Below are 26,771 nucleotides of genomic sequence, written 5' to 3' on the forward strand. Positions count from 1 at the left end.
GGGTTAACTTTTTTGAACTGCAAGCACAGATAGGACACATGGAAATGAATTTCCTCAGCCATTAATCATGCAAACACATGCATCTTTTATTGTGACACGGCATTAGATTCAGATTGTTTGTGTCGCACTGCTTTGCTTTATCTTGGCCAGGTCGCAGTTGTAAATGAGAAACTGTTCTCAACTGACCTGGTTAAATAAAGGTGAAAGAAAAAGATTCAAACCTATAATCTTCTGTTTGCTAATTAGTCTCCTGCGCCACCAGGATGGAGCTAGCATGCCGTGTTTTATTACGCATACAAAACTGTTGAATTTAGTCTATTCAAACAGAAGCCAGGTAGTTCAAGATTGATGTAGAAATTGGACATCTATCCATGTCCTGAGGACGTTGGGAGATTACTTCAAAACCGGCCATTAGGGGCAACAATGAACACTATTACCATCAAGTAGGCTTGGCTTTTGCTAGGGTGGGTGGGCATAATCCCATCTCTGGATCAGAAGGTTGCGTGTTCGATCCCAGTCGTGGACACTGTTTTTAAATGATTGGTTTTAACCTGAGCCCAAACCTTAACCCTTACTGTAACCATTTGGAATGAGTGCCTAAACTTAACTCTTAACTTCTAAATTTGACTGTGGATAAATGGAATGATACAGAGCAGCAGGAGCAACAAAAACACTTAGAAATATGACTTTTGGTGAACGTGGATGCATGTCTAATTCTGCAGTGAGACTGTGAGACCTTGTTACAAACAGGACCCATTTCAAAGGGAACAAGGACTCATTAAGATCAGGTGTGGCCAATTAGTGGGTGCAGACATCACACCTGAACACACTTAACAAGATAGAGGAGAGAGTGTTGTTGATGCTGAGATGTTTTGAAATACAATTCTTAGAACCTTCTCTGAATGTTACTAAAGTTTTTGCTGTTTTTTATGGAAAGTTTTCTTCACGTTCTGAGAATGAAATGTATGTTTTTAAATAACATTCTTCGAACTCTCTGAACATTATTCACTTTTTCTTCTGCTTTTAATGGAAAGTTTCCTTAAAGTTCTCAAAAACAACTTGAGAACATAACTTTAAGTAGAACCATGAGGAAACGTTATGTTGAAGAACGGCAATTCCCACAGAAGAACATTGTTTTTTAACGTTCTTGGAACAATTTGAGAACATTCCCAATGTCAAACCAGTTGTAGAACGTTCCTAGAACATTACCAAAATGCTAACTAAATGTAACCATGTTTGAACTTTTAGGAAACGTTCTGTTAAAGTCATGAATTAAGAACAAAATAATGTTTTTGTTTTTTTGTCATGTACAATGCCTTGTGCTGAGAATGTTCCAAAGACAAGCAACTATCTTTTACCATTCCCGAGAAAGTTGTGGGCAGGTCTTATGCAAAATAACCATAGGACAACCATGCTCCTACCAAGCTCTCTAAGAAACATATGGTTCTCAGAATGTTATGTGCTAGCTGGGAGAGAATTATCAAATGTCATAATTTCTTGTGGCTGATCCTAGATACCTAAACAAGAAATTGAACTCCAACCATATACAGAAACAGATAGGACAGTATAAGGACACCATGTAGCCTGATTTCAATTAACTGTCTGTCTATGGGCCTATGGGGCATATTTGCTCATATTCCACCCAGTCTGTAGTAGATGAGGAGACGCCGCAATGTGGCTGATGATTACAAGCCACATGCGTCGAGGGCGGTCTGCAAGCCAGATGTTTTGGGAATTAGCTTTTCTTCTTGGGTGACATTTATGAAACCTTCTAAATCATTCAAAAAAAAAAGATTAATTTCAAATGTGAATAATTAAGAAAAATTCCCAAATTGATTAATCATCTTGATTAATCAACTTTGGTCTTATTAATTTATAATGAATGGCACACATACACAATCCATGTCTCAATTGTCTCAAGGCTTAAAAACCCGTCTTTAACAAGTCTCCTCCTCTTCATCTACACTGATTCTAGTGGATTTAACAATTGACATCGATAAGGGATCATAGACTGACCAGGTGAATCCAGGTGAAAGCTATGTCATGGAAAGAGCAGGTTTACTTCATGTTTTGTACACTCGGTGTATGACATCGGCTGATGGAGAAGGCAGAGAAATGTGGCAAGCCACTGAAAACATCTTGAGAATGTAGACTATTCTAGAGTTTGATAAAGAAGGAGGAGACGCGGTTAAGGGAGTAATCCAACCAGCGGGTAAAAAGTGCTGTTTAGATGGCTCTTATTCCGCTGTAACTGTACTGTACAGTATAACACCGACCAACCTCGCGCATGCATCATAAATGGGAGGAGAAAACCAGGCTGTGCGCACTCACAGCCACAGCACATCTCCACACACAGACACACACATCTCAGTGTTTTGACTTAATTCAGGAAGACTGGATGTGGAAGACAGAGCATGATCCTGTGGGAAAATACTACAAGCATTAATAGCCATCATTTCTAAAGAATCGTTGGATTGTTTGATTACCGTGAGATTCCGTTAGTAATATGTGTAATTTACACTGGTGGATTGTTTGATTACCGTGAGATTCCGTTAGTAATATGTGTAATTTACACTGGTGGATTGCCTTGGCTATTTTTTATTTTCCTTTCTCCTCCTTTCTGTCCGTTTTTGTTTTCTTTATTCATTGTGCCCTATGAAGGCAATTAACTATCCCTCCTACCAATCCTATTGAAAAGAGGGCAGAAAAAAGGGACATGAGATCAGCAAATCCCTTTTGATTCCTCTTGTAGCGCTCAATAATTAAAGAATGTGTTGCCTATCACTCATGGAGGGGATCAAGTCTTCCGGACTGTCCCACGCGCTCAATGTGCTGCTGCTGTCCAGAGCATCACTACAGAGATAGACAGAGAACGTGAAGAGAACAGCCGCAGCATCCTGCAGCCGAGCCTGGAAAGACACTTCAGCTGCACTAGACAAGGACTCATTTAGCAACCTGTCTCCTCCGTCTGACTGTCTCCTCACCAGATTCATTATTATAGGAAAGGCTCCTCGTTGCTTTTTCCTCTCTAAAGTCCCGTTCTTTGGAATGTGGTGTGGTGAGTACACGTTGATACATTACCTGCTCGTTGATACCCTGCATGGGAGAATGACAGGGTATCAGAGAGATGAATAACCCGGTTGCCTATAGATCACTTTTATAATAGAGTGACTTATGTAATACGAGATCTCATTATTTATTCTAAAAAATAATTGGTTTATTTCCATGATCAATTCTTATGATGAGTTTTATTTATGGGTCATGGTTGGGGAGCAGGAGGCAAACAGATGTATATCTAGTAGGCCTAGATTTATTTGTGCTTCAAAATAGAATTGTTATCATAATTAGAACCAGATATACAAAGTGCTTGGAATTCAGATGCGGAATTTTGACATTTGCCTGCTCGGTTTTCATATTCTAATTGAAGACATAATGAGGATCCTCGCTCTGCTTCTGGGGATGAAAGCCGCGTGCATCCTGCTGGTTTCCTCGCTTTCAGGCACGGGGGCAGTCAACAACAGCGGCCGGTGGTGGTAAGTATTTAAGTTAATCTGTGAGGTATTCATTCAATTAAATGCGCCTCCTAATGAACAATGCTCATTTCAAGGAGTCCATGCGTGGTGTGGCGGTGTATTGCCTGGAATATGCAGTGCTCTGCTTCCAAGTCAACTGAATCAACACTAAAACGTTAGGCCTGTTCCATGCTCGAAATAATCATGTGTTATTGTTGGCTCCAGCTTCATCATTTCTGTTAATTTCTGCTAGAAAACCAAGCACTAACCACAAGCCATTAAGATTTGAGGGTTTTAGGATAACACCTTCCAATTTAGAGCGAGTAGGTTAACTAACTCGATTTAGCCAGTTTTCAATCGAAAGGAATTACTTTCTCCATTAAATCATTTAATATAAAGGAAGTATTATTTTTCAATATGATAACGATTTCGTTTTTTTGGGAACGGTTGCAGCCCATGTTTATTCAATTTACCCCCCTCCCCCTCTCCCTCTCTCTGTCGCTTGTAATTTTGACAGTGTGGCTTGAACGGGAGACAAAAAAATTCTGTCCAATGTGGGATAAATTAAATATGGATTTATTTCATGGCAGAGAGCCGTTCCATTCCAGGTCCTATTCAGGGTCCTATATATTGTCCTGCTCGTATTTTCCAAGTATGCTCAACATTCCACTCTATATAGGATAAACTATAGGATAAATATACATTCCCTCGCCAATGTCTGCATACATTTGTTATAAACTATAAAACCAACATGTGAAATAGTGTGCCTTACACTAGCTTAAGTGGACAAATATAAATCCAATTTTAAGTAGGCTTATAGACCATGGCATACTACGCATTCTGTCACTGCAAAGACATTAAGAGAGAACAGCTGCATGAATAATATTTAACTGAATAATCAAAATGATAACGCAGACCGCAATATAATTCGTTATGGAATATGGCAGCCTTGCAATGTCACTGGGGTAAGCTATACTTTTTATTTATTTTTTACATGGGTCTGACTTCTAAACCAATCATTATCACTGCAATAAGACAAGAAAATAAAGAAAGAAGATACATAGCGAGAGAGAAGAAAATTGGATTGAAATATTTATCTGAAGATGGGATAATAACGTTCCAAGTCCTGGACCGACCGCGTTATACTGTCTGGCCCGTGCACTCTAAGAACACAATATTCTGGGTAGAACCAAAAAGGGTTCTATGCTTGCTTCATATATGGCACTCCTTAAGGTTCTATATAGAACCTAAATTGGTTCCATACAGAACCCTATATTGAACCCAAGGTTCTATATGGAACCAATTTTGGTTCAGTAAAGAAGAACCCCTGGGGTTCTGATCAAATAACCCTACAAAAAGGTTCTGTATAGAACCTTTAGGGGTGCCATATAAGAGGCATGCAACATAACCCTTTTTGTATCTATCCAGAACTTTTTTTCTAAGAGTGTGGTCAGTCAGTTAAATAATGATGTGTCTTTCTGATTGCCAAGGGGTTGCAGGAGACACAACAATTAGGCTAAGTAACTGAAACCATAAATATAGTAGGCTGGCAATGCAATATGGCAGTCATACTGCGGCCAATAATGGCAGCCATAATCACATCAGATAAAATAGACTGTATTCAAGTTGTTTGTTATTACTTTTGTGGCTGATACTCAAATTCCAATTAAATGTTTCCATCACCCATTATGATCAGAATCTTATATTAATAAATATATTTGAACCAAATTGTTTTTTGTATACATGTATACATTGTTTTTTGTATACAATACATGTTTTAAAGGTCAATCTCTCTCTCTGACTAACTGATTCCACCCTCTCTTCTCTCTCTCTGACTAACTGATTCCAACCTCTCTTCTCTCTCTGACTAACTGATTCCACCCTCTCGTCTCTCTCTCTGACTAACTGATTCCAACCTCTCTTCTCTCTCTGACTAACTGATTCCACCCTCTCTTCTCTCTCTCTGACTAACTGATTCCACCATCTCTTCTCTCTCTGACTAACTGATTCCACCCTCTCGTCTCTCTCTCTGACTAACTGATTCCACCCTCTCGTCTCTCTCTCTGACTAACTGATTCCACCCTCTCGTCTCTCTCTCTGACTAACTGATTCCACCCTCTCGTCTCTCTCTCTGACTAACTGATTCCAACCTCTCTTCTCTCTCTGACTAACTGATTCCACCCTCTCTTCTCTCTCTCTGACTAACTGATTCCACCCTCTCTTCTTGCTCTCTGACTAACTGATTCCACCCTCTCGTCTCTCTCTCTGACTAACTGATTCCACCCTCTCGTCTCTGTCTCTGACTAACTGATTCCACCCTCTCGTCTCTCTCTCTGACTAACTGATTCCACCCTCTCGTCTCTCTCTCTGACTAACTGATTCCACCCTCTCTTCTCTCTCTGACTAACTGATGCCACCCTCTCTTCTCTCTCTGACTAACTGATTCCACCCTCTCTTCTCTCTCTCTGACTAACTGATTCCACCCTCTCTTCTCTCTCTGACTAACTGATTCCACCCTCTCTTCTCTCTCTGACTAACTGCTTCCACTCTCTCTTGTCTCTCTGACTAACTGATTCCACCCTCTCTTCTCTCTCTCTGACTAACTGATTCCACCCTCTCTTCTCTCTCTGACTAACTGCTTCCACTCTCTCTTGTCTCTCTGACTAACTGATTCCACCCTCTCTTCTCTCTCTCTGACTAACTGATTCCACCCTCTCTTCTCTCTCTCTGACTAACTGCTTCCACCCTCTCTTCTCTCTCTGACTAACTGATTCCACCCTCTCTTCTCTCTCTCTGACTAACTGATTCCACCCTCTCTTCTCTCTCTCTGACTAACTGCTTCCACCCTCTCTTCTCTCTCTGACTAACTGATTCCACCCTCTCTTCTCTCTCTGACTAACTGATTCCACCCTCTCTTCTCTCTCTCTGACTAACTGCTTCCACCCTATCTTCTCTCTCTGACTAACTGATTCCACCGTCTCTTCTCTTCGTCTCTGCCAGGGGCATTGTGAACGTGGCCTCCTCTGCAAACCTCCTCACCAACTCTAAGAATGTCCAGTTGGTACTGGATCCCAGCTTGGGCCAGCTGAACCGTCGCCAGCGTCGCCTCATCCGCCAGAACCCTGGGATCCTCCACGCCATCTCAGCCGGCCTGCACACCGCCATCAAGGAGTGCAAGTGGCAGTTCAGAAACCGCCGCTGGAACTGCCCGACCACCCACAGCCCGGCAATATTTGGCAAAATCGTCAACCGTGGTGAGTTGTCTGTTGTCCTTCTGGGCCTCCTCACTAAGGCAACAGGTGGACCGTTTTGGTACAGAATGTCATGGAATCTTGGATTCTCTAGTAGGCCATTTGGGATGGGAAAAGTCTATGTTAACATATCTTGAGATTTTGACATTTAAAATAAAAAAATGCTCCATATTCTATAGCGCTGAAGATAATTTCTGCTGTTGTTGTATCAGGTTGCCGAGAGACAGCGTTTGTGTTTGCGATCACAAGTGCAGGAGTGACCCATGCGGTGGCCCGCTCCTGCTCTGAGGGTGCCATCGAGTCGTGCACCTGTGACTACCGTCGCCGGGGGCCTGGGGGCCCTGACTGGCACTGGGGCGGCTGCAGCGACAACGTGGACTTTGGCCGGATGTTCAGTCGGGAGTTTGTGGACTCCAGTGAGAGAGGAAGGGATCTCCGATACCTCATTAACCTACACAACAACGAGGCAGGGAGAATGGTGAAGGAGACATTGTTGATTCACAGATAGCACTTCATGCTGTATGTTCACTCTCTTACTTTTTTAGTGATTATCCGTTATCAACCTATTTTTCTGAATTTCATCCATTTTCTTTCATGTTTATTCTCTTCACGTTCTTCCAAGATTTCTTTCCTCTTCCCTTTCCTCCATGTTTAATTTGCTCTTGATGTTCTTCCACCTTTTCTTTGCTCACCTTCTCCACATTTTCATTTCTTCATCTGTAATCCTTTCTGCCTTCTCTCTCCAGACAGTGTCATCAGAGATGCGTCAGGAGTGTAAGTGCCATGGCATGTCAGGGTCATGCACCATCCGTACCTGCTGGATGCGTCTACCCAGCTTCCGCGCTGTGGGGGACTTCCTGAAGGACCGCTTCGACGGAGCTTCCCGGGTCGTCTATGCCAACAAGGGTTCCAACCGCGCCTCTCACCGTGCCGATCCAAGCAATCTCGAACCCGAGAACCCCTCCCACAAACCCCCGTCATCCAGAGACCTGGTCTACTTTGAGAAGTCACCCAACTTCTGCACCTACCACGGCAAGACGGGTACCCACGGAACCTCGGGGAGGACCTGTAACAGCTCCTCTCCGGCGCTGGACGGGTGTGAGCTGCTGTGTTGTGGTAGAGGGTTCCAAACTCAGACTGAGAAGGTCACTGAGAGGTGTCACTGTACGTTCCACTGGTGCTGCCATGTCAGCTGCCTCAACTGCACCAGCACACAGACGTTACACCAGTGCCTCTGATCACAAGAGAACCAAGACAGGGGCTCAGAGATGGAAACGGACAGGCTCTTTGGGCAGGTGGTGTGTAGATAGAGGAATGGTGTGGTAGAGAAGGGAAGGTCTAACTCCTTAAAGGGTTCATTGGGGGGGTTGAAAAGTGAATACAGGGAGTACTAGAGCTTAATCAATGTTTTGTCTTGTGAGGAAAGAAAAGAGAAAAGCACAACAATGATTACAGGGTGTAGAAGGAGGGTTTGTGTATGTGTGCTTGCTCCTGATGCCCTGCTGTAACAGAATATGTTAGTGTGCTTACTGGGTATTTCAATGCTGTAGCTATCCAACCATGTAGAATGGAATGGAAACCAATCCTCACTATGGCTTCCCAACACCAGTAAGAAGACCAGAGGCAGATTGAGTTAAAGGAAGTAGTTACAAAGGAAATAGATTTCTGGCTAGAGATAAACAACCAAAATTAGTCTGAGAGAGATGCTGGGATTTGAGTCTTTCACCCACTCTGATCTTACAAGATACAACTAGTGTCTCTGTCCCCTCTCCATCTCTCCCCTCCATGGCAGAGAGATGTGATGGCAGAGGTGGAGAGGGGAGGGAGGAGAGTAACGGTTGCTGAACACAATGTCAGACAGATGTCTCTGTGGCGGGAGAACCACAAGCATGGGCTCTCATAAACCGGTGAAGAACTGTGACAAGAGGGTGGTTATTTTAAACATCACTGTTTTGTTTTCTTTTGCTGCAGTTCTACTTTTCTCACATAAAATTGTGTGAAGTACATCTCCCAGGATGTGCTGTCTTCTCCCCCAATTGCTATGTACTTTGGTCCTGGACGTGGACCAAGCCGTTATGATTTCCTCTCTAACTCACCACACATGCCCTCTTTGTTTAGATTGCTCTGGAATCCGCTACACCTCAACCCGGAGTTACCGCGGGTGATTTACTGCACCATGGTTACTGACGTTAAAGGACTGGACGTTGTAGCCGCATCCAAGGATAACACAAAAATATTCTACAGTTTTATAACAAACTGGAATTCACTATGGGAATCATATGTATGAATAGTTTAACTGTAGTATCAATACACTGAATATTGGAGAGAATAACTAGATGTATGTGTAGGAGATAGATAGTGGTGCTGCAAGAAACTGGGGTGACCTGCCAAATAGTGAGATCTGTAATATGGCAACCCTGTTCCTAAAATGCCAATGACCAGAGCAAAATTGTGAGACTAAACACATTGCCCTGCTGTGGAAAACTTGATAAGTGTGTAAAGATAATCCATTATCTTCCCTTCCAAGTTTACAGTGGACAGACAGAGGGTTTTACCATTCAATAGGTGCTGCATCTAGCTGTGAACTAGACTTGACTATACAGTCACTACTAAGGGAAAAGTATCAGCTCAGAGAATCAAAACATTGTAAATAATATATATAGAAATATATGTTTATGCTGAAGTTACTCGCAATTTTAGGGAAGAATGACTTGCGCACCTGTCATACATAAGCCAATTGATGGAAGGAGAGAAAATATGCTATCATTAGTCATAAGTCAGGTCATGTTTAATTGTTAAACTGTTATTCTGTTTATTTCCTTAAATGTAGTTTACACATTTTTGTGCAGGGCAGGAAACAGAATTTGTTAGAACCCTGACGGAGCATTCTTCTTTTTTCCGTACTCATTTTCTCTTAACACTAATGTTTGTCATGTTTGTCATGCACTGAATATTAACATTTATGTAAATACAAACATATTTATTACTGTGAATGTTTGATACTGTTATAGAGAGAGAAGTAAAATAGTAAAACAAAGCATTTGACATCTTTTTCCCTCAAAAATGTAGCTTTAGCCTGTTTTGTATTGTATAATAGAACAATAAAGTTTATATTTTCAATGAAGTTGGCATGAAAATCAGCTCACGACTGCCCTGTGTGTCACTGGCAGGATATTATACTGTATCTTAGCTCCATTAATGTCATTAGTTGATGTTATATGATGGTCATATCATTTCTGTGCTTGGGAAGCTATGTGAAAATGAAGGTCCCATCCTTGTGTTTCCCAGTATGAATCCCATTACTTAGAAAACACAGCAGCAGGCACACACACTCTAACATACAGCCCTGCAACAATGCCTATCTACTCCCAAACTCCACACCACAGAAGGATCCAGATTCCCAGAGACCAGGCCACATAGCTTAACTATTACATAGGATTTTAACAGCACCACATTTTTTTGCTTCATTTACTTAAAGCAGGAAAAAATAATGAAATAATAGAAGAAATAATGAAAGCCTGCAGTCGTCCCTAAACCCTCCACCCGCCCTCCCCGAACCCCCTGGCAGTCAGGCCTTTGCTCAACCACAGGAGTTTGGAAGGCACGCTGCTAGTTCCCCTTAGCCTAACCCAGCTCACCGCAGCACAGCTAGGAGCTACCAAGGGTCAGCCAGGCTGAGCGGCACTCAGCTGCACTCAGCCTGCAAACACAGACCAGCAGCCTAAAGGTCCAGCCATGAGAACACAGACCCGCAGGCTAAAGGTCCAGCCATGAGAACACAGACCCGCAGGCTAAAGGTCCAGCTATGAGAACACAGACCCGCAGCCTAAAGGTCCAGCCATGAGAACACAGACAGTGTCACTGAAGGGACAGTCAAAGTTTGGTCTAGTTATTACACTAATATAACTGATTGAGAAAGCTAAGAAATACAAGGGAAAATGTTAAAAAGCATACACAACCAAGGCAGAGAGAGAGAGAGAGAGACAGATAGAGAGAGGGAGAGAGAGAGAGAGAGAGAGAGAGAGAGAGAGAGAGAGAGAGAGAGAGAGAGAGAGAGAGAGAGAGAGAGAGAGAGAGAGAGAAAGAGAGCAAGAGAGAGAAAGAGAAAGAGCCAGAGAAAGAGAGAGCCAGAGAAAGAGAGCGAGAGAGAAAGATAAGAGAGCGAGAGAGAGAAAGAGAGAGAGCGAGAGAGAGAAAGAGAGAGAGGGAGGGAGAGAAAGAGAGCGAGAGAGAGAAAGATTTATAACAAAACATTGCACGACAGATCATATTTACACCCTACACACCCTGATAGATAAACATGTCCACCAAAAAAATACCAAAATATACACTTGCTTTATCGACTTCCAAAAAGCATTTGATTCTATTTGGCATACAGGACTGTTCTACAAAGTTATTGAAAGTGGTGTAGGGGGTAAAACATATGACATAATTAAATCAATGTATACTGGCAATACATGCAGCATTAAAATTGACAAGAAAATAACAGAATTATTTAACCAGGGGTGGGGCCTTCGCCAGGGTTGCATTCTGAGCCCTGCACTCTTCAATATTTACATCAACGAATTGGCCACTATTCTAGAAAAAACTGCAGCCCCTGGTGTTAGTCTCCACAATTGAGAGGTTAAATGCCTACTCTTCTCAGATGACCTATTCGCAGATGAGCCTGGACCTGCTAGAGCAGTACTGCCAGACCTGGGCGCTGGCAGTAAACCCCAAAAAGACTAAAATAATGATTTTCCAGAGAAGATCCAGATCTCAGGGAATTAGACCAAAGTTCTCAATTGGTACAAAATATATAACAATTACTTAAGTTTAAAAATAAGCTCAACTGGACACCTTAATGAGGCAGTGTCATTCCCTGACCTTAGAGATCCTTTTTATTCTCTATTTTGGTTAGGTCAGGGTGTGGGGATCATACTTAGTCAGCCTGTTTTCCACGTTAGTTTGTGGGATCTTGATTTTGTATTGTTACTGTGTAGCCTGCAGAACGTTACGTTCGTTTAGATATATATATATATATATATTTGGTGTTCATTTAAAACAAAATAAAAATGTATGCCTACCACACTGCACCTTGGTCCAATCCATCTTTAAACGAACGTAACAGAAGATCCTACCACAAGAGGACCAAGCAGCGTGGCCAGGAGGAGCAGGGATCCTGGGCCCGGGAGAAAAGTGAGTGGAGGACATCATGGACATGGGAGGAGGTTATGGCAGGGGACAAGACCCTGCCATGGAAGCAGGCGGAGGCAGCGAAGGTGTCACACCCTGACCATAGTTTGCTTTGTATGTTTCTATGTTTTGTTTGGTCAGGGTGTGATCTGAGTGGGCATTCTATGTTGGATGTCTTGTTTGTCTGTTTCTGTGTTTGGGCTTGATATGGTTCTCAATCAGAGGCAGGTGTTAGTCATTGTCTCTGATTGGGAGCCATATTTAGGTAGCCTGTTTTGTGTTGGGTTTGTGGGTGGTTGTCTCCTGTGTCAGTGTTTGTACCACACGGAACTGTTCGGGTTTTCACATTTCTTGTTTTGTAGTTTATTCATGTATAGTTTCGTTATTAAAGAACCATGAATTATAACCACGCTGCTTTTTGGTCCGTCTCTCCTTCCCAGGAAGATTCTCGTTACAGAAGGAGGACCAACGGCGACTCCGAAGTTCACGAACACGACGGAAGCCCGAGGCAGCCCCAAAAATTATTTGGGGGAGGCACATGGGTTGGTCAGCGAAGCCGAGGGGCGAGTTTGAGTGCGAAGAGGAGTATTGGGATAGACTGAGTGAGGAGTATTGTGAGATAGTTGAGGGGAGTGATGAGGTAGAGTGGATGGTTTGGTGTCTGGAGCAAGACAGTTGCCGTGAGGAGCGTGGGACCAGTGTTTGGCAGAGATACGTAATGTGTCTCCAGTGCGCATCCACAGCCCGGTGCATTCTGTGCCAGCTCCTCGCACTTGCCGTGCGTAAGTGAGCATCCAGCCAGGATGGGTTGTGCCGGCTCAGCGCTCCTGGTCTCCAGTACGCCTCCTCGGTCCAGGATATCCTGCGCCGGCTCTACGCTCTGTGTCGCCAGTGCGCCTTCACAGCCCAGTACGTCCTGTGCCAGCGCCCCGCACTTGCCGGGCTAAAGAGAGCATCTAGCCAGGATGTGTTGTGCCAGCTCTATGCACTAGATCTCCAGTGTGTCTCCACGGTCCAGTATATCCTGCGCCGGCTCTACGCACTGTGTTCCCAGCGCGCCTCCACAGTCCAGTACGTCCTGTGCCTCGTCCCCGCACTCGCCCTGTCACCAGCCCGGTGCCACCTGTACAGTCCCCACGCATCAGGCCTCCATTGCGCCTCCCCAGTCCAGAGCTTCCGGCGACAGTCCCCAGTCCAAAGCTTCCGGTGACAGTTCCCAGTCCAGAGCTTCTGGCGACAGTTCCCAGTCCAGAGCTTCCGGCGACAGTTCCCAGTCCAGAGCTTCCGGCGACAGTTTCCAGTCCAGAGCTTCCGGCGACGTTTCACAGTCCGGAACCTCCTACAACGATCCACTCGCCCTGAGGTGCGTGTCACCAGCCCGGTGCCACCTGTACAGGCCCCACGCATCAGGCCTCCAGTGCACCTCTCCAGTCCAGAGCCTCCAGCAGCAGTCTGCAGTCCAGAGCCTCCAGCGACAGTCTGCAGTCCAGAGTCTCCAGCAACGGTTCGCAGTCCAGAGCCTCCAGCGAGGGTTCCCAGTCCAGAGCCTTCAGTGAGGTTTCCCAGTCCAGAGTCCCCGGCGACAATCCCCGCACCACAGTCGCCACCGAAGATGGCGGATCCGCGAGCGGAGCGGGGTCTACGTCCTGCACCGGAGCCGCCACCAAGACTAGATGCCCACCCGGACCCTCCCCTATAGAGTCAGGTTTTGCGGCCAGAGTCCGCACCTTTGGGGGGGGGGGGAATATTGATTTTGTATTGTTACTGTGTAGCCTGCAGAACGTTACGGTCGTTTATATATATATATATTTTTTTGATGTTCATTTAAAATAAAATAGAAATGTACGCCTACCACGCTGCACCTTGATCCAATCCATCTTAAAAGAACGTTACAGGCAGTGAATCAACTGAGAGAGAAAGCACGCAGGGCATTCTACGCCATTAAAAAAAACAATTCAAATTGAAATACCTATTAAAATTTGTCTAAAACTAATTGAATGTGTCATTGAACCAATTGTACTTTATGGCAGCGAGGTGTGGGGTCCACTTGCAAAACAAGATTTAATCAAATGGGACAAACACCCCATTGAAACCCTGCATGCAGAGTTCTCTAAGATTCTCCTACATGTCCAGAGGAAAACTACAAACAATGCATGCAGGGCAGAATTAGGCCAACTAATAATAAAAACTCAAAATAGAGCAATTAAGTTTTGGAAACATCTAAAATACAGTGACCCTCTCATATCATTGCCAAGCCCTGCAATGCCAAGAGCTGAGCAAAGAAAAGAGTCCCCTCATCTAGCTGGTCCTGGGGCTGAGTTCACAAACCTGTTCTATTAACACACTGAAGCCTCAGGACCAGAACATCCAATCAATCAGAATAAACCAAATTACAACAAAATCAAAACAAAACTACATTGCTTATTGGGAAGCACAAGCACAAAGCAAAATGCAGTGCTATCTAGCCCTAAATCAACAGCACACCGTGGCTAACTATTTGACCATGGTTACTGATCAAAACTTAGGAAAAACCTTGACAAAGTACAGGCTCAGTGAGCACAGCCTTCCCATTGAGAAGGGTAGACACAGGAAAACCTGGCTCCCTGTAGAGAAAAGGCTGTGCAACCACAGCTGAACCTGAGACAGAGCTGCATATAAATATAAAACAATTAGAGAGTGTAATTTCCCCAAATTTGAAACCCTTATTCAAGGTTTCAAAGACCTCTCCGATGAAAGTAGGCTACCCGTCCTGTTGGGGGAGGACGCAGAGAGCTGTGTGTTGGCAGCACACTACATTGCTGCCTGCCATAAGATGAGGGACAGTGTCTGACAGACCAATCAACCTGCACATGTCCTCTACTGTATACTTATTGTTATTGTTCAATGTATGGTTATTTTGACCCTTGGTTATTGTTGTTACTGTTGTTATTGTTGTTACTGTTGTCCTGTTGACAATTTTGATTCTTATTATTTTCATATTGTAAATGTCCAAAGTAAGCTTTGGCAATATGTACATTGTTACGTCATGCCAATAAAGCAAATTGAATTGAATTGAAAGAGAGAGAGAGAGAGAGAGAGAGAGAGAGAGAGAGAGAGAGAGAGAGCGAGAGAGAGAGAGAGAGAGAGAGAGAGAGAGAGAGAGAGATTCAGGAGAGAGAGAGAGCGAGAGAGAGAGAGAGAGAGAGAGAGAGAGAGAGAGAAAAAGAAAGCCAGAAAAAAGGCACGGCAGGGTTTAACTCCCAGGCCAGTTGTGAGATGGGAGGTGGTGGGAGAAGTAGTGGTGGGTAGGGGTCTGTCATTGTGCGAGTGCTGAGGAGTCAGTGGTAATTAGCTCAATTAGTGACAAAGGCAGTGTAATAAATAGCGACTTAGTGTCTGGGTCCCTGCTGGCCTCTCCCCGCTCCGCCTGCCATGCCGCCCTGGCCTGACTGACAATTCATTAAACCGACAAAATACCCCAGCGTCCAGGCGTGACGCAGCGAGTTAGCCCCCTACCGGCCCGACCCATTGTTCTAATTGTCTAGGCTGGACTCACTTTGTGGCTCTCCTCCTCCTCATCGCACTCTCCCTAACACGCTACCTCTCTCCCCTTCAGAAAACCCATAGTTAATGCCCTCTACCTAACTCTCTGGATGTACGTGATCGGCAGGTTGTGAAAAAAAGAGAAGGAGTTTCTGTGGATCTGCTGGGAGGGGGAGTGGGGGGATCAGGGGGTGGAGGGAGGTTGCCTGGGATTGCTGGGAGCAGCAGCGATCGGAATGCAGGAGAGATGAGTCCAGGAGCCTCGGATGCGGGACAAAGCGAGAGTTAATAAGGAAAGATTGAAGGGGTTTGACGACAATGGGCCGCCACCCGAGTCGAGATAAAATTGCTTCCGCGGATTATTGGGGAGAGGGTGTGAGGGTTGGGGGTTGATAGTTTGTGTTGTGTTGTGTGTGTGTGTTTGTGTGCGTGTGTTCCTGTGTGTGCATGCGTGTTTGTTTGTGTTTTATTCAGAGTGTCTTGGATTGATGGCTGCCCCTCTGGTTGGGTGGGGAGCAGGGGACCCGGGGACCAGGGAGAGGCTAGCCGGCTGTTCCCACAGTCTATTCTGCTGTAACCACCTTTGACACATGACTCAGGGCTGTGCCAGGCGGGCAGCGAGGAGAGAGCATGGTGGGAAACCAACACTCTTCTCAGGCACAAACAACAACAACAGCTTAACAGCTGCTTGCACAATATGCAGCTGAACAGAGCAGACCAGGCAGCCAGCGTAGGAAAGGCAAGAACAATGCTTCAGCACAAACAACAACAACTCAACAACTTCACAATATTAGTGGACTAGCATCTCTCTAAAGTCAAGAGAGAGGAAGGAGGGGGAAAGGCTTGAGGGGAGAAAAGAAAAAGTAACAGGAATACGGAAGGTAGAGAAGGGATAGAGGACACAGGGTAGAGGAGAGTATCAGAGCAATTTACATGTACCCATAATCCTCTTGATGGAAGTAACTCCTTTTTTAACTGTCACTTCAATTAGTGTCCCAATACCTGAGGTTAACTAATGACTTATGCATTTCCTGTCTGAATTAATCTATTTCCCATTTTATCCATAACTTAATTCAAACAATGTGCTAAAATGCCTTTATAGGACCCTCAACTCCAGGGAACAACTTAACCGACAACACTAGGGCCAAGAGCCGTATAAAGTCAATTGAATAATGGCACCAATTAAGTAACTTGATAATTGGCCAAGACAAAACCAAGACAAAACAGAGCACCTCCGCCGCTGAATTATGTGTGTGTGTGTGTGTGTGTGTGTGTGTGTGTGTGTGTGTGTGTGTGTGTGTGTGTGTGTGTGTGTGTGTGTGTGTGTGTGTGTGTGTGTGTGTGTGTGTGTGTGTGTGTGTGTTTGTTTGTGTGTACGTGCGTGCGTGCGTTCGTAAGTGAATTAGCTCTTTTTCACTTTTTCACATCATGATTGTGTTCCCTGATCTGGACAGGTAACAGATCAATTACAAATATTATTTTGTGGAGAAGAAGATCTACTGTGTCGTATAAAACACAACAGCTAAGATCAGGGCTTCTTGTAAAAATTCCAGTAAAATTGCAGAAGAATGTTTTCCCTGCGTAGGACTACGGCTTATGTACTACTGTTGAGGGGTTGGGGAGCAGGATGGAGGTACCGGCTGGATTGTGAATAACAATGGAATGATGGATGTAGTTTAGGTCACCACAGTCAATAATTACATAATTCTGCATCCAAAATAAAACCTTATTCCCTATGTACTACACTACTTTTGACCAGAGCCCTATGGGCCCTGTTAATAGGCTATTTGGGACACAGCCAATGATTTCCTGCTGACAGTGGTGCTGAAGAAGAAAGAGATCTGATGCATTGTAACATTTGATATTGCAACAGAGTGGTTTTAAAGTCTGGTGTGTGTGTGTGTGTGTGTGTGTGTGTGTGTGTGTGTGTGTGTGTGTGTGTGTGTGTGTGTGTGTGTGTGTGTGTGTGTGTGTGTGTGTGTGTGTGTGTGTGTGTGTGTGTGTGTGTGTGTGTGTGTGTGTGTGTGTGTGTGTGTGTGTGCGTGTGCGTGTGTGTGAGACAATGTCAGCTGGGAAGCAGACACAGTCCAGAAGAATTGCACTTTAGAAATGGACCTTTCAGCAGAAGCCAGCACCGCAGTAACATCCACCCTGCATCACAATGGCAGCACCGCAGTAACATCCACCCTGCATCACAATGGCAGCTCCGCAGTAACATCCACCCTGCATCACAATGGCAGCTCCGCAGTAACATCCACCCTGCATCACATTGGCAGCTCCGCAGTAACATCCACCCTGCATCACAATGGCAGCTCCGCAGTAACAGCCACCCTGCATCACAATGGCAGCACCGCAGTAACATCCACCATGCATCACAATGGCAGCTCCGCAGTAACAGCCACCCTGCATCACAATGGCAGCTCCGCAGTAACATCCACCCTGCATCACAATGGCAGCTCCGCAGTAACATCCACCCTGCATCACAATGGCAGCTCCGCAGTAACAGCCACTCTGCATCACAATGGCAGCTCCGCAGTAACAGCCACCCTGCATCACAATGGCAGCTCCGCAGTAACATCCACCCTGCATCACAATTGCAGCTCCGCAGTAACAGCCACCCTGCATCACAATGGCAGCGTCGCAGTAACAGCCACCCTGCATCACAATGGCAGCGTCGCAGTAACAGCCACCCTGCATTACAATGGCAGCGTCGCAGTAACAGCCACCCTGCATCACAATGGCAGCGTCGCAGTAACAGCCACCCTGCATCACAATGGCAGCGTTGAAGTAACAGCCACCCTGCATCACAATGGCAGCACCGCAGTAACAGCCACCCTGCATCACAATGGCAGTGTCGATGTAACAGCCACCCTGCATCACAATGGCAGCTCCGCAGCATCATCCACCCTGCATCACAATGGCAGCTTCGCAGTAATAGCCACCCTGCATCACAATGGCAGCTCCGCAGTAACAGCCACCCTGCATCACAATGGCAGCTCCGCAGTAACATCCACCCTGCATCACAATGGCAGCTCCGCAGTAACATCCACCCTGCATCACAATGGCAGCTCCGCAGTAACATCCACCCTGCATCACAATGGCAGCACCGCAGTAACATCCACCCTGCATCACAATGGCAGCTCCGCTGTAACAGCCACTCTGCATCACAATGGCAGCTCCGCAGTAACAGCCACCCTGCATCACAATGGCAGCTCCGCAGTAACATCCACCCTGCATCACAATGGCAGCTCCGCAGTAACATCCACCCTGCATCACAATGGCAGCTCCGCAGTAACAGCCACCCTGCATCACAATGGCAGCTCCGCAGCATCATCCACCCTGCATCACAATGGCAGCTTCGCAGTAATAGCCACCCTGCATCACAATGGCAGCTCCGCAGTAACAGCCACCCTGCATCACAATGGCAGCTCCGCAGTAACATCCACCCTGCATCACAATGGCAGCTCCGCAGTAACATCCACCCTGCATCACAATGGCAGCTCCGCAGTAACATCCACCCTGCATCACAATGGCAGCACCGCAGTAACATCCACCCTGCATCACAATGGCAGCTCCGCTGTAACAGCCACTCTGCATCACAATGGCAGCTCCGCAGTAACAGCCACCCTGCATCACAATGGCAGCTTCGCAGTAAGAGCCACCCTGCATCACAATGGCAGCTCCGCAGTAACATCCACCCTGCATCACATTGGCAGCTCCGCAGTAACATCCACCCTGCATCACAATGGCAGCTCCGCAGTAACATCCACCCTGCATCACAATGGCAGCTCCGCAGTAACAGCCACCCTGCATCACAATGGCAGCTCCGCAGTAACATCCACCCTGCATCACAATGGCAGCTCCGCAGTAACATCCACCCTGCATCACAATGGCAGCTCCGCAGTAACAGCCACCCTGCATCACAATGGCAGCACCGCAGTAACATCCACCCTGCATCACAATGGCAGCTCCGCAGTAACATCCACCCTGCATCACAATGGCAGCTCCGTAGTAACAGCCACCCTGCATCACAATGGCAGCGTCGCAGTAACAGCCACCCTGCACCACAATGGCAGCTCCGCAGTAACATCCACCCTGCATCACAATGGCAGCGTCGCAGTAACAGCCACCCTGCATCACAATGGCAGCTCCGTAGTAACAGCCACCCTGCATCACAATGGCAGCTTCGCTGTAACAGCCACCCTGCATCACAATGGCAGCATCGCAGTAACAGCCACCCTGCATCACAATGGCAGCTTCGCAGTAACAGCCACCCTGCATCACAATGGCAGCGTCGCAGTAACAGCCACCCTGCATCACAATGGCAGCTTCGCAGTAACAGCCACCCTGCATCACAATGGCAGCTCCGCAGTAACAGCCACCCTGCATCACAATGGCAGCTCCGCAGTAACAGCCACCCTGCATCACAATGGCAGCTCCGCAGTAACAGCCACCCTGCATCACAATGGCAGCTCCGCAGTAACAGCCACCCTGCATCACAATGGCAGCTCCGCAGTAACAGCCACCCTGCATCACAATGGCAGCTTCGCAGTAACAGCCACCCTGCATCACAATGGCAGCGTCGCAGTAACAGCCACCCTGCATCACAATGGCAGCTTCGCAGTAACAGCCACCCTGCATCACAATGGCAGCTCCGCAGTAACAGCCACCCTGCATCACAATGGCAGCTCCGCAGTAACAGCCACCCTGCATCACAATGGCAGCTCCGCAGTAACAGCCACCCTGCATCACAATGGCAGCTCCGCAGTAACAGCCACCCTGCATCACAATGGCAGCTCCGCAGTAACAGCCACCCTGCATCACAATGGCAGCTTCGCAGTAACAGCCACCCTGCATCACAATGGCAGCTCCGCAGTAACATCCACCCTGCATCACAATGGCAGCTTCGCAGTAACAGCCACCCTGCATCACAATGGCAGCTTCGCAGTAACAGCCACCCTGCATCACAATGGCAGCTTCGCAGTAACAGCCACCCTGCATCACAATGGCAGCTCCGCAGTAACAGCCACCCTGCATCACAATGGCAGCTTCGCAGTAACATCCACCCTGCATCACAATGGCAGCTCCGCAGTAACAGCCACCCTGCATCACAATGGCAGCTTCGCAGTAACAGCCACCCTGCATCACAATGGCAGCTCCGCAGTAACATCCACCCTGCATCACAATGGCAGCTTCGCAGTAACAGCCACCCTGCATCACAATGGCAGCTTCGCAGTAACAGCCACCCTGCATCACAATGGCAGCTCCGCAGTAACAGCCACCCTGCATCACAATGGCAGCTTCGCAGTAACAGCCACCCTGCATCACAATGGCAGCTTCGCAGTAACAGCCACCCTGCATCACAATGGCAGCGTCGCAGTAACAGCCACCCTGCATCACAATGGCAGCTTCGCAGTAACAGCCACCCTGCATCACAATGGCAGCGTCGCAGTAACAGCCACCCTGCATCACAATGGCAGCTTCGCAGTAACAGCCACCCTGCATCACAATGGCAGCGTCGCAGTAACATCTCCATCACTTCACAACCCCTGCAATGATAGGCATGTCACAGAGCAGAGAGAACATTACATTCATAACAGCATGTCCACACTGTGAGTGCATAATCCTAAAAGGAACTTTACAAATCAGAAAGCGTTATATTCTATCACCAGCTCTCTTAAACAATGAATGCATACAACCAAATCATTCCAAATTCATTCATTCCTTTCACATGTCTACAGACAGAAAATTAGATAAGAATGGTGTTGTTGAGGGATCAATGACAGATTCAGCCGAGAGAGAGAGAGAGAGAGAGAGAGAGAGAGAGAGAGAGAGAGAGAGAGAGAGACCAGGCTCTCAAGAGAAGACAGAGAAGACAGAGAAGACAGGCTATGTGCACTTCCTAACTTCCGGTTAGGAAGTGCACATATGACCATATTAGAGACACATATTTCCCTCAGATTACACAGACACACAAAGAATTTGAAAACAAATCCAATTTTGATCAACTCCCATATCTACTGGGTGAAATACCACAGTGTTCAATCACAGCAGCAAGATATGTGACCTGTTGCCACGAGAAAAGGGCAACCAGTGACGAACAAACATCATTGTAAATACAACCCATATTTATGTTTATTTAGTTTCCCTTTTGTACTTTAACTATTTGCACATTGCTACAACACTGTATATTTACATGATATGACATTTGAAATGTCTCTATATTTATTTTACTTTTGTGAGTGTAATGTTCACTCTGCATTTTTTATTGTTAATTTCACTTTTGTTCATGATCTATTTCACTTGCTTTGGCAATGTAAACATGTTTCCCGTGCCAATAAAGCCCTTTGAATTGTATTGAGAGAGAGAGAGAAAGAGAGAAAGAGAAAGAGAGAAAGAGAGAAAGAGAGAAAGAGAGAAAGAGAGAAAGAGAAAGAGAGAAAGAGAGAAAGAGAGAGAGAGAGAAAGAGAGAGAGAGAACCCAAAACAGAGCTGCATTTCCTGACAAAATGTAAAAAATATAAAACAATTCAAGAGTGTCATTAGCCCAAATTTGAAACCCTGAAAATTCAACGTTTCAAAGACCTCTCTGATGAGAATAGGCTTCCCGTCCTGTTGGGGGAGGACGCAGAGAGCTGTGGGCTGGCAGCACACTACATTGCTGCCTGCCATAAGATGAGGGACAGTGTCTGACAAACCAATCAACCTGAACATGTCCTCTACTGTATACTTATTGTTATTGTTCAATATATGGTTATTTTGACCCTTGGTTATTGTTGTTACTGTTGTCCTGTTGACAATTTTGATTCTTATTATTTTCATATTGTAAATGTCCAAAGTAAGCTTTGGCAATATGTACATTGTTACGTCATGCCAATAAAGCAAATTGAATTGAATTGAAAGAGAGAGAGAGAGAGAGAGAGAGAGAGAGAGAGAGAGAGAGAGAGAGAGAGAGAGAGAGACAGGAGATAGAGAGAGAGAGACAGAGACAGAGACAGAGACAGAGACAGAGACAGAGACAGAGACAGAGAGAGCGAGAGCGAGAGCGAGAGCGAGAGAGAGAGAGAGAGAGAGAGAGAGAGAGAGAGCGAAAGAGAGAGGGAGAGAGAGAGAGAGAGAGAGAGAGAGAGAGAGAGAGACAGACAGACAGACAGACAGACAGACAGACAGACAGACAGACAGACAGACAGACAGACAGACAGACAGACAGACAGACAGACAGACAGACAGACAGACAGACAGACAGACAGACAGACAGACAGACAGACAGACAGACAGACAGACATAGAGAGACAGACTCACATATCTATTGGATGAAATACCACAGTGTGCAATCACAGCAGCAAGACCAACCAACCTGCACATGTCCTCTACTGTATGCTTATTGTTGTTGTTCAATGTATGGTATTTTGACTCTTGATTATTGTTGTTACTGTTGTCCCATTGACAATATTGATTGTTATTATTTGAATTATGTTAATATTGTACATATCCAAAGTAAGATTTTGCAATAAGTACATTGTTAAGTCATGCCAATAAAGCAAATTGAATTCAATTGATAGAGAGATAGACACTCACTCCTCTCCACCACTCCAGACATATGCTGTGAAACCACTGTTCCTGTGTGTGTGTGTGTGTGTGTGTGTGTGTGTGTGTGTTGTAATAATTCATTATTAACCCCCCACCCCCCACCACACACACACATACAGACCATGACCCCTTGATTTTCTCTGTTGGCTTGACGGGACGGGCTGCTCCTTCCCAGTTGGCCTGTTCACATCTCATTCAGACTAAATCATCTTCTAAACCACAGGACTGCAGCAGATAGAGTCCTCAATGACAACATAGCCATGCTTGCTGAATAGGCTACATGTATCCTGCCTTGATAGGGAGGAATAGGGGCCACCTTGGTATTGTTTGGTGTAAGAACAGGAGTGATGAAGCAATAATGAGAGGGTTCCCGACATTGTAATAACATGGTAAACATCGAAACAAAAAAATTGTAATGTGAACTATCAAAAGGCAGGTTTCTATACCTTTATCTAATAGGAGCATTTATAAATGTCCAAGAAGAGGAAAACAGGGACTATGCCTCCAAAAGTAAAACAAAACTATACATTCTAGAGATTCTCTGGTATCAATGTTCTATAATGGAAGGGGATTGCATGTGCGTTAGTTTGCATTGTTCACAGACATCTGAAAGAACTGTTAACAACATACATCTTTGTTAAATCTGAGCACTGAGTGGTTCGAGTCCATATGAACTACAATCTACCTATGACCATATGAACTACAGTATCTACCTATGACCATATGAACTAAAGTATCTACCTATGACCATATGAACTAAAGTATCTACCTATGACCATATGAACTACAGTATCTATCTATGACCATATGAACTACAGTATCTACCTATGACCAAATGAACTACAGTATCTACCTATGACCAAATGAACTACAGTATCTATCTATGACCATATGAACTACAGTATCTACCTATGACCATATGAACTACAGTATCTACCTGTGGGTCTGTCTACCTGTCTACCTCTCTACAGTATCTACCTGTGGGTCTGTCTACCTGTCTACCTCTCCACAGTATCTACCTGTGGGTCTGTCTACCTGTCTACCTCTCTACAGTATCTACCTGTAACATATCTTATCTCATCAGTAGGGATCACAAGGCTGGGAACATTGTAATATCAGATATTAGTGGGCCATTGTCTAAATTCAACCCGCTGCAGAATGTAGAGACAAAGAGGGAAAGTGGTGTGTTTTTGGTTTTAATTACTGACCGGCAGTGTTTTACAGCAATGATGGTGGGCGAGGGCTCAACTCTGACACACCAGCACAGGAATGTTTATTTGCTGCAGTTTAGGAGCAATGGTGGCTTACAGGAACTCTGACACATTCCTGTGTCCCTCTCTCTATCACACACACACACGCACACGAGCACACACACACACACATGCACACATGTGAGTGTGCACATGGACACACACACATATGCATGCACGTATTGACACACACACACACACACACACACACACACACACACACACACACACACACACACACACACACACACACACACATTCACCCGACTCTTCTTGCTCCTCTTCACGTTCATTAACACACACCTAAACACCCAATAAACGTTGCATCTCAGACATTAGACATTTCTAGCATTGTCATTATCCAACATAGCCAGGGGGACAACACCATGAACCCAGGCTGGCCAGGTCATGTGACATGATACTGTGACTGACTTCCCTAGCAGACGCTAGCACAGCAATCATTCAGTGAGAGACACTTGATGTATCATATCATTGAAGTGTTTCCCCTAGGATTTTTTTCACAAGTGGTGGCAAGACTGTTCTATGAGCGGCTGCGAATTTGATGGCAAGCAACTTTTTTATCAGTTAGTCAAAGTTCTCTGGAGCCATTTCTTCTTTCCCTCCCAGAGTCTGGCAGCCGGGCCTTGTAAAGAAGACATTTCTTTTTTCCCTCCCAGAGTCTGGCAGCCGGTCCCTGTAAAGAAGACATTTTTTTTTTCCCTCCCAGAGTCTGGCAGCCGGTCCCTGTAAAGAAGACATTTCTTCTTTCCCTCCCAGAGTCTGGCAGCCAGTCCCTGTAAAGAAGACATTTCTTCTTTCCCTCCCAGAGTCTGCCAGCCGGTCCCTGTAAAGAAGACATTTCTTCTTTCCCTCCCAGAGTCTGGCAGCCAGTCCCTGTAAAGAAGACATTTCTTCTTTCCCTCCCAGAGTCTGGCAGCCGGACCCTGTAAAGAAGACATTTCTTCTTTCCCTCCCAGAGTCTGGCAGCCGGTCCCTGTAAAGAAGACATTTCTTCTTTCCCTCCCAGAGTCTGGCAGCCGGACCCTGTAAAGAAGACATTTCTTCTTTCCCTCCCAGAGTCTGGTAGCCGGTCCCTGTAAAGAAGACATTTCTTCTTTCCCTCCCAGAGTCTGGCAGCCGGTCCCTGTAAAGAAGACATTTCTTCTTTCCCTCCCAGAGTCTGGCAGCCGGTCCCTGTAAAGAAGACATTTCTTCTTTCCCTCCCAGAGTCTGGCAGCCGGTCCCTGTAAAGAAGACATTTCTTCTTTCCCTCCCAGAGTCTGGCAGCCGGACCCTGTAAAGAAGACATTTCTTCTTTCCCTCCCAGAGTCTGGCAGCCGGTCCCTGTAAAGAAGACATTTCTTCTTTCCCTCCCAGAGTCTGGCAGCCGGTCCCTGTAAAGAAGACATTTATTTTGGCACAGGGTTTTTAACGGCAGTGACACAGGGAACAGCCAACCACAGGAGCCACACATCATCCAGTCTGCATGCATGCTGAGAACTGCTGCTAACAGGCCCTCTCCAATACACACACACACACACACAGAAGGAACGTGTACACACACACAGAAGGAACGTGTAAACACGCACAAACACACACACAGACACTGGCTCTGGTGGCCCTAGCCTTTTCTCACTGCTCTGCTCACCCAACTCTGTAATCGCTTCCAGAGGCAGCATTGTCCTGACTTAGATTGGCTGACAATCAGGCGACGTCCCAAAAGGCACCCTATTCCCTACATCGTGCACTATTTTCAACCAGGGCTCTGTAGACCCTGTAGTCAGTCTCTGGTTGAAAGTAATGCACGATGTAGGGAATAGGGTGTCATTTGGGATGTTACCTATGGCTTGCACCCTCCGAATCTGTCCTCTCTCTTCCACCAACTTTATCAGGATAACAGTCAAGTTACTTTTATGTTATTGATGATAGCCAACTAAGCTCAGTAATAGTGTGATATGTTATCATGGCAATGGCCTGCCTAGCCCTAGGCCTAACTAGTCCTGGCCTTAGTGTGAGGCTGTCTCAAATTTAAAACCTTTAAAAAATGGTAAAAAACAGAATAAAATTGTAGCCAATGGCTTCATAAATGCCATCATCAGTAAAAGCAATTCCCATGTGAAACGCTATTCCCCCCCCTAGGTCATCTGACCAGTAACCCACCACCTCCATGTGAAACGCTATCCCCCCCCCTAGGTCATCTGACCAGTAACCCACCACCTCCATGTGAAACGCTATTCCCCCCCCCTAGGTCATCTGACCAGTAACCCACCACCTCCATGTGAAACGCTACCCCCCCCCCCCCCCTAGGTCATCTGACCAGTAACCCACCACCTCCATGTGAAACGCTATTCCCCCCTAGGTCATCTGACCAGTAACCCACCACCTCCATGTGAAACGCTATTCCCCCCCCTAGGTCATCTGACTAGTAACCCACCACCTCCATGTGAAACGCTATTCCCCCCCCCTAGGTC

General features: G+C 45.9%; 1 protein-coding gene across 1 annotated transcript; it reads left to right on the top strand.

The window, feature by feature from the left end:
• The first annotated feature begins 3,432 nt into the window (after nt 1-3,432).
• LOC109878421 (protein Wnt-1-like) lies at nt 3,433-9,887 on the top strand. Its single transcript, XM_020470652.2, has 4 exons — nt 3,433-3,533; nt 6,513-6,766; nt 6,976-7,241; nt 7,510-9,887. Exons 1-4 carry the CDS (start codon nt 3,433-3,435, stop codon nt 7,999-8,001), a joined length of 1,113 nt encoding a protein of 370 aa, XP_020326241.1. The 3' UTR covers nt 8,002-9,887.
• Nucleotides 9,888-26,771: the final 16,884 nt, after the last annotated feature.

This window comes from Oncorhynchus kisutch, linkage group LG17, assembly GCF_002021735.2.
Source record: "Oncorhynchus kisutch isolate 150728-3 linkage group LG17, Okis_V2, whole genome shotgun sequence".
Taxonomy (NCBI): domain Eukaryota; kingdom Metazoa; phylum Chordata; class Actinopteri; order Salmoniformes; family Salmonidae; genus Oncorhynchus; species Oncorhynchus kisutch.